The sequence below is a fragment of the Platichthys flesus genome, chromosome 2, assembly GCF_949316205.1.
Source record: "Platichthys flesus chromosome 2, fPlaFle2.1, whole genome shotgun sequence".
Classification (NCBI taxonomy): domain Eukaryota; kingdom Metazoa; phylum Chordata; class Actinopteri; order Pleuronectiformes; family Pleuronectidae; genus Platichthys; species Platichthys flesus.
The window spans coordinates 19,615,369-19,624,569 of NC_084946.1; the positions used below are offsets into that span (position 1 = coordinate 19,615,369).

The 9,201-nt window shown below is 39.6% G+C and overlaps 1 protein-coding gene across 2 annotated transcripts in view; it reads left to right on the top strand.

The window, feature by feature from the left end:
* vgll4b (vestigial-like family member 4b) overlaps positions 1-9,201 on the top strand; it is a 36,527-nt gene that overhangs the window by 17,676 nt on the left and 9,650 nt on the right. For both annotated transcript variants that reach the window (XM_062404902.1, XM_062404894.1), the window contains one exon: positions 4,221-4,446. In XM_062404902.1, the coding sequence (XP_062260886.1) occupies positions 4,221-4,446 (226 nt within the window). The remainder of the gene's footprint in view (positions 1-4,220; positions 4,447-9,201) is intronic.

A 9,201-nucleotide genomic window follows, 5' to 3' on the forward strand; every position in this document is an offset into this window, starting at 1 on the left:
TGTTTTTAGCTGACTGAGCTGAAATGTAACTCCATGTGCCTCATGATAAGAAAACAAAGATTATAATAACGGGGTGAAGGGCCAATCTGTAAAAAGCATGAAAGAAAAGCCCCTCATGTTCAAACACGTTGAAGCAAGAAGAGGCTGGGGGAGCTTGGTGATATTATGGGTCTGCAGACAGTTTATTGTGTACATGAGCACTAACACATTCCCTGATAAATATATACTGATACACCATCTTGAGAGCTGTTTTTCTATACTAAAGCTCTCACACTATTGTCATTACTTATTAGCAACTGCAGCTGTGGCATGCAGCCAGTTAACTCATACATGCGGAAGGTTTAATGTTATGGTTGAAGATCTAGATTCTTGTCCATGCTTTAAAAAAATCTTGAGGAAAATTAGACAAATTGGACAGTTTTTATTTTAGCTTATTGTCTTTAAGGCTGATTAATTGACAGTTAAAGTTTAGTATTAGTATGTTGACCTTTATCCAGTTTCTGTGTGGCATTTCCGCCACATGACTTTGGCATTCATTTGCTGTTGTAAATGAAGAGGTGAATAGTTTTAGTGTCTTTGTTTTCTTCAAAGTTTGGTTGATTGAAGAGAATTGTGATGTTCAACTACAGGATCTATTCAATCAAATCTATCTTTTGTCTATTACTTTATGTCTGTATTTGTTAAGTCTTCTTAAGTCAGGGTGTAGAAAAAGCAGCATTGGCTCCTTGTGTTGCACTGTCTGGTGTCTGGATGCATCACAATGTGATATATGGTGTAAGTGTACATGTTCAAAATTGTTCTGAGAATTTATATTAACAGATAAAAGTACACAAACCTATTCCTGTATTTAGGCAGCAATGAAGGGCTGGAGTGCAAAATTAGATAACTACCTCCTCCAGTAGCAGTGGCTGTTCTAGGGATTAAACTAAGTCCAATAACAACTAAAGGTCATTGATTTGTTCATCAACATAAAATTGCATCTCAATAGCTCTCATTTCATTTCCATTCATTTGGTTCAACATTGTTAACAATATTAAGATGTGATTTTATTTTTGGAATTAGATTGTTGCAGTTGATTTTCTCTCAGGAAATTACCCTGTGGTAATCTCTCGTTCTCTGTCTGTCAATATGTTCATCTATATCTCTTTTTCCCACTCTCCCCTTCTCTCTCTGTAAAGCTACTATCAGTAGTAGCCCTGACAGTGACATGGTAGCAGGGGAATGCTGACTGTCCCCTTTGCTGCTGAGCAGCACAAAATAAACAAGATGGAAAACCTCCTCAGAACCCTGCACTGTTGTCAGCCTTTCTCCTTTGTCTGTTTGTTTGATTCTTCTCCTTTCCTCTCTGTCAGAGATCAAACCGATCTAACATCCGGAGATATCACATCACACAACACGGACATGAGCCTCCATGGAAGAGTATTTAAAGACTATACCTCTATAGACTTAAGAAAAAAAAGACAGCTCAGAGGGCCAAGTTCATGTTGCAGCGAAACCCAAAATAATCGTTTTGCAGAGCGCATCCTTCTCTCATCTTTTTTAGTATCAGAAAGGGGGAATGAAAGGAAAAAAAAGGGGGGGGGGGTGGAGAGAAAGATAGGTTCACCTCCATTTGTAATCCAATCTCATCCTGACTCTGAGCTGTTTGAAGTCATGTCAAGACAAATAGGCTTTGATCATGTGAACCCAATGAACTGGCAAAGCAGAGGGGAGAGTTTTACGTCTCTGATGCAGCACTTCTTCTGATTGTCTGCTGATTGAACAGGAAGAAAATAAACTACTACTCATGTACTGAATGAATATATAAAACAGTCACCATATGCCTGTAAACCACTGTGCTTTGAAGCATTATTCAAGATACAAAGTGCAGTAAATTCTACTTTTTCCCCATGTCTCTCTTGATTTGAAGTGTAAATTGTACAAAATTGCACAAATTGTTTTGGTCCTTGATAGTCATTATCATTCAATGCTTCCTGTTCTGCACTTGTCTTAGTCTTATGTCTTAGGGCCAGATGATACGAACCAAAAGTGTACCGACATAAAAATGATCATATCAATAGATATCAATAATTATTCACAATAAATATCACATTGTGTTCAAATAATGACAAACACTTGGTGAACAGCTTAAAATTTTCCATATCTGAAGTTGAACAAAGAGGTGTTTTATCTACTCACTGAGCTTGCACGATGCATTAGCAATATATCTGTAAACTTTGGACTTTAGGTTTATTGCCATTGATTAACTATATTTTGCGATAACTAACTTTTGATTGTTTTATTGCCAAGTCCTATTGTGTCTATCGCTGTGCCTATCATATCCTGTTACATTTTGCCAATTCAATAACACTAATGCACACACATATATAGATATAGATATATATGGTTGAAAGTCTCATTATCACCTCTCCAAAAATCTACATGTGAACTGAACATTACAATATTGACTGTGATTGTTCATATGAAGTATTGCAGGGCTGGGTAAGTTTATTTGAGAGGCTAGTTGTATCTAACTAGTAGTAGCTTAGCATTATTTCAATTGCATTTAGGTCAGTAGTGTTTGACTGCATTCAGCCTCCTGTCTTACATGTTGGCAGGGGAACACACTTGAGCTCTTTACTCCTGCACCTCTGATAAGCTGTTATGTGTCCTGGATCCTGATTGGACAGTGCGCAGTCACACTCTCCCATCTTTTTATTGCCACCCCTCTGTCCTGCCAAAAACAATGATGTCACCCTTGTTGCTATGGCACAACGTGGAGCAAGCAGGAACATGCCGGAGAGACAGGGAGGGAAAAGGAAGGAAGGCTCCTGTGTTATTGAAGCCGAGCTAAAACTAAACATACATGGGGAACTCTGGTTGAATAGAGAACATTTTTTACTACATTACAAAGCCTTTTGTGTGTGTTTGTGTGTGTGTGGCACTGCCCTCTAAATGACTGGATGGTACTGTTTTCAGATCAGTTAAAACCGGTTTGTACCCAGCTTTTATGACCTCATGCATCTGAAAGTTGTTATTTGCTCCTCCACTACCCACTAGTTTACTGGTTACTTCCTCTGTTGATTGAAGCAGCTCAGAAACCGTCTGCAGTAAACATACTGCACTGTGTTAACTTTACAATAGTATTCAAATTCTAAGTTTTATGTAGAACATTTTCAAGTTTGATATTCCACTTTTTAAATATTCAAAATCAACCCTGGGTCCCAGTTTTTTTTAAATCTGCAGAATACACAAAAAAAAAACGTATATCAGATCCATTGCTACTTATTGCCTCGGTGTATTATGGTTGCCTGTATACATTGTAAGTTATGTCCTTTGGAATCATAGCGGAATAAACAGCACAAAGATTTATATCAACACTGATTGAATGCTAAAGTCTCTGCAGTGTTGCTTGTCAGTACTGATGTGCATTCTGCAACATTAAAATAGGATAAATATATATATATCTCCAAAATATAACAGCACAGCAGCTTAGTATGGGTTTTGATTTTTAACAACTAGTTTATGTTGCATTGCAGCCGGGATTGTTGTCTAGCGTTAGTAACTTATTTTCCTTCGGATAAGAGTTGATACAGAGAAAGCTGAGAGTTGTAATAGGAGTTTGAATCCAAGCTTAATGTTTTGTTTGGGAAACGTCAGACAGATACATGAGGCTGAAGCAGTGGAAAGTCCCCGTGCTGAGACAGAGCCAGTGGTAGTTTTCCCTGATTCTCCTAAGCTTTTTTACTCCCACTCCCCAACCACTCTGTAGGTCTTCTGTAACAGGGGCTGGAGGGAAGCAGAGAGAAATAGTTCACAACACAAACACACATGCAGAACCCATCCACAACTATTTCCTCCAAAACATTCACAACCAGATACTGCTGCTTATGGCAGAGGTTTGTGCCGCTCTCGGCAAACTGTATGTCAACAAAATCCAAAGTCTGAGCTGAAGCACAGCCGGTACAGTAAAACACTGTCATGAACTAGTTTTTGCGGTCTCACTGTTTAAAGAGGCAATAAAACAGTTGCCTTCTACTTGAAAATACCATAATTTTGACTAACTACTATAATTTACATTTATGGCTATGCTGCCTGTTCAAATTGAATGCACATGAGTTGACAGCAACTTCACATCAATTGTTTCAGTCATGTTTGAAATGATTGAAATTGTCTTTTTTTTTACAGTCTTTATAAATATTAATGAGATCTCTTCTTCCCTTGCTCTTCTTCAACCTCAGGTGAAGCAGCTTTGAGGGGGGACCCCAGGCTCCAGTCCTTGTCCCTGTCCTCGTCCTCGTCCTCCTCTTCGTCATCGTCGTCCTCATCCTCCTCCATCTCCAGCCACAGGACAGGTCCTCCTCCCATTAGCCCTACCAAGAGGAAGCTGAATGGGGACCAAGGGGACAGCGACATGGACGACAACGAGCATGTGGCAAAGATGAGCCGACTGTTTGCTGCACAGCTGTGAGTACATTCACTGAGGCTGACTAGACACTTGCACACTCTCTATTAAAATCCATCAGAGAGACCTTGAAATAGTTATATTCCAGATACTAATTTCCTGAGGTGCAAGGAAAGGGATCTGCTATTCCCTACTTCTTCTCTTTTCTGTCTGTCTCCTTTTAAACAAAAAAAAACTGTATCCTGTGAAGAAGCCACCATGCTCCTAGCGGCTCCAGAAAACTTGCTGTTTTTAAAATAAGTTTTTTTTTCTTTTTCTGTTGGCCTTGTGTTTGTCCTCGCTTGGTAAAAGCTTTGCACAAGTAGGCCTTCTCAGAAGTCCCAGTTTGGACCCCAGGGTGCTACGCCAGGTTTAGCTGGCTCCACAGTGTTCTGCTTATAGCCGCAGCTCTCTGGAAGCTTGGAAACAGGGACTGCACAAGAGAAAAATGACTCACATCTCCACCGTTCCCACATTCCCCCTTCCAGAGATTCCAGAGATTCTGTAGCGTTGATTGGTAGTGAAGGACTGCTCAGGCACTGGTGTCAGAGATCTGTTTCTCTCTGCCCCTCATTCTCTCAGTTTGACTGAGTCAGTCATGGGACTCCAGCCACTTCTATTTATTGCAGAGCCAGTCAATGAGGTTAGAGCTGTGCAGCCTTTCATGCATGCTTTTTTAATATCACTTGATTTAATCAGAATCACCTATGTGTCACTCACAGGGCGGTGAGGTGACAGAATAGAACACTATAAACTGTACACTGGATTCACTAGAAGCGTAGAGTACAGTTACTGGCAATGTATTGATACAGTAAGCATCTGTAAACACATAAATCATCATCAATAAATCGAATGTTATTTGTAGAGCCCATTGTCTCAAAACATAATTTGTCCTGGCTTAACAAGGTGCGACATCTTCAACAAGAGTAAGGGATAACTATAGCATGTTGCTCACATTTGAGTATATTTGCACATGTGGAAAAAAAATACAGCAGTTGAAACAATATGAATAATTATCACAATGTGAATATCGTCAGTAGCAATATAACAAGGTCAGTATATATTGATTATAATTCTTTGTGCAAGCACATTGAAGAGGTATAAACATATTATTTGAAATGTTTGTCAAGTGTTGGTGATTCTCTGCTCACAATGAAGAGTTTAAAACCACAACAATTGCAATGGATTTTAATTGAGGAATCATTATTTCTCAAACTACTCCTGAAATATAATCACTACTTATGTAAAGTATATTCTCAAACTTTACAACATAGCTAAACACACAACTTTACTTTCACGTCCTCATGCATGTTTAATTTGAGTTTTCTGTTGAATCAAGTTGCTTTTGGTCCTTCGTCTTGTGACTCTCTGGGCTCCCACATAACAAAGGATAAGCTTGTGCGTTGTGACATTTGTGCAGACTCGTCTCGTTTTCTATTATGTATGTGTCAGTGGTGGGACAATTAACATTATACACTGCAGTAAATCCATCTTCCCACTCGGTGTGTTCGTCCGTGGTCTCAGTCGTTGTTGAATCTTGGAGAGGGATTTGTTTCATGCACAGTGCGGTTGACTTCTGCACACACTGATCCTCCTAGTCGTGCATCACAAGTTGGATTTGATGAATTAAGTTGGGGTGCTAAGTTACAATCAGACTTATTGTAATATCAGCTTTCAGTCGGTGTTGTAAGTTTTGTGTTTGGTAAAAAAAAAAACTTATGCAACATTAAAAGAAAACATGCCTGTGGTGATTTATTTTACACTTGCTCATTGTAGCATGATTATGTGCTGGGAATAACTTGCGATAAGCCGATCCTTTTATTTATTCTTCTTTTTGACTATGACCTTGAAGTCGTTTGACTGTAGGTTAATCTCCAACCAAGGAGAGCCAGTTTTTTATTTGACTGAAATCCAAATCCAGGGCTTTCTAGTTTACATAGCTTCATCTGGATATTTAATTTCATGCTGGAAACCTATTTGCCTCAGGGCCATCCTAACTGCGTCTTATTTTTAGTCATTTAGTTTGAAGTTTCTCCTGGGAGATTATTTCCCTGGCAAAGGTAACTGCTTAGTTACTTGTAAAACCTGCATTCAGAGTCCGCCTCTGAAAAGTTCTTTCCTTCTTATAACTGCTGTGGCCGTCCAAAGAACAGTGATTACACCAAAGTGGAGAATGATCGGTTGTCGTTACAGAAGAAATCAAAGCTAAAAATAGCATCTTAAAGAAAACACTGGAGGGCACTTTGCAGTCGACTCATCTTTTTTCAACATGCATGAGCTCTCTGCTTCATTGAACTTGTCTGTCAATCTTAGAAACAGTGATTAGGTATAATTTGAAAATGATGGACTTAGTTCTTGGGAAGAAATTAGAAAGCAAACCAGAGAAAGAGACCCTGTAACCCCCCCCCCCCCCCACACACACACACACACACACACGCACACACGCACACACACACACACACACACACACACACACACACACACACACACACAAACATACATACATACAGTTGAGATATCCAGAGATTGTTATCTGATACCACACTAGCTGTTGAATTTTCTTAGCTGCCTCTGTCTATGTAGCTCGTGTTTTGTCTGCAGGGATTGCTCTGCACAGTGTTGACTTTTCCTGCATTTGTGAAGCTTTTGTGTTCAGTCTCTTCTTTTCAAAAACATACCTTCTCATATGTTTTGCTTGAATGGCAGTTTTCATTGAAGCTTACCTGGTCTAATGCTAAATATTGTGTGTTGTTATTCAGTTTGTGAATGTGTGTTGTGTGTGTCGTACGTTGTCCTTTGTCTGTGAGTTCAGTAATTTTTTCAATGAGTGTTGACAGAGGCAGACACCTGACAACTTAGATATTGGGCGTGGCCGGGAAGATGGAAAGTCAAGTTATCGCTGTTCGCTAATGAGATTGCGTTAAAGTGCAACTGAAGTGAGAGAAGGAAAAGCATGAACCAAATTAGTACTTTTTATATGGGACAGTATGAAAGTTGCTGTGAAGTTTTGCTATGTAGACATGTCGTCTTCGCTGACTCTGCATGCGTTTGTGCAAGTATGTACATGTGTCGTTGTGTGTGCTGTCTTTACATGTGTGTGGGCTTGCTCAGCTGTGGATCATCCATTTGTATGTGTGTGTGTGTGTGGGTGTGTGGTGAGTGGGCTCCTTGTCAGGCAGCAGGGTCTAAGTTCTCATTTCTCTGAGGAGTAGGAGGAGTCTTGAACAAAGAAGCCTTATCCTGTCCACTGGAGCCTGCGGGCTGGAAGCTTGCTGCTGCCTGCCTGCCTGCCTCCCTGCCTGCCAGCCACTCGGCAGTTGTAGACCAGCGAGTATAAAGTCCTCTTGCTCAGCTCTTTCGACCCTCTTTAAAAATAAGAGCCAGTCACAGATCAGGATCTCGCATTGGCTTTTAATTAGGGAATAAAGCTGGGCAATATGTCAGAATTTAGGTATTTATTCTCTTTGATTGCAACCATATTTTGTGGATTTGTTGTAATTAGAGCTGGTACAACAGTATACAAGTATTTGATATCACTTTTGCAATATGCTATAATTGCAATGACTAGATGTTGAATTAGATAAATAAATATCCATTCAACAGCAGCACTGCCTTAAACCCTTTGCATGGGACTTAAGGATCACTACTGACCAAGAGTCTGCTACCTGTTAGTTCTGTTTTAATAAAGTTGAATTAATTACAATGTCTAAAAAAAAAAGTAGTTATAAAGGTACCTACAGTTCTCTTATAATACACTACAATAGTAATAGTACTGTTATAATGAATTGAATCAAAGCAGAACCACTGGTGCTTTTATTCTGAAGCCCCCAAACTCTCTCTCACATAAAACGGTTCATGTAGTTGCTGTGAATTTGAGACAACAACAGCTGGCAGTCATCTGTTATCAGTCCGAAAGTTGAACTGTAACAGTTAAATGTGAGAAGTTATGGACTGTTAGTGTAGCAAGTCGCAGTTTGAACTAACAGCTCTCCACCTCACCTGTGGATGCTAACAGGCTAACGGCTAACTTTTACGCTCTAGTGTATATGAGACTTTCTTAAAGTAAATAATAAGTCAAATGTTGCTTCTAGATTTAGTGTGCCCATTTTGTAATCGTCAAACAATAATTGCAAATATTTGTACGTTTTTTCACTGATTATTTTATTTGGTATGAAAACAGACACGTGTAAAGTGAATCAGAGGTTTGAAATGAAGCTTCATCCTTTTAGCAGAGTGTAATCTCACATTCATACATGCTGTGCATAGAAGTCCTAAAAGCAAAATCCAAGTTGGTCAGTTTACTGCAGTGAGTACCGTAGCATTTAGAAGCTGCAGCTGCTTTTTACTGGGAACTTCATCAGCAAGTTGTTCTCATGGAAGTTTCTCCAGAGGCCAAATGGGGAGAAAATCTCTTTTTCTCTTCCTCTCTTTTTCTCCCTGTCTTTCTCTCTCTTTTGTGCGCGTGAGCAGGGTCAAAGCTGCTGAAGTCATTGTTACCCTATTGACTATTTATATATTGTGTGAGCATGCGAGAAAAGGAGGGAGAGCATGTTTTTTTGCCAGTGTGCGTGTGTGTGCGCGCACATGTTTTCTTTGCCTTCTTGTTGTGCTTATTCCCATATCCGATCTGTCCCAGCTTTAATAACAAAGGATTTACTTCAGCTCTCTGTCTCTGCAGCAATACAACTCGTAAAATGTGCGTCTGATTTCTATCAGTATCTGCATGAGTGAAAATGTGAAAGATTTGAAACAGTTGCGTGGTCTTTCTAACATGCTTT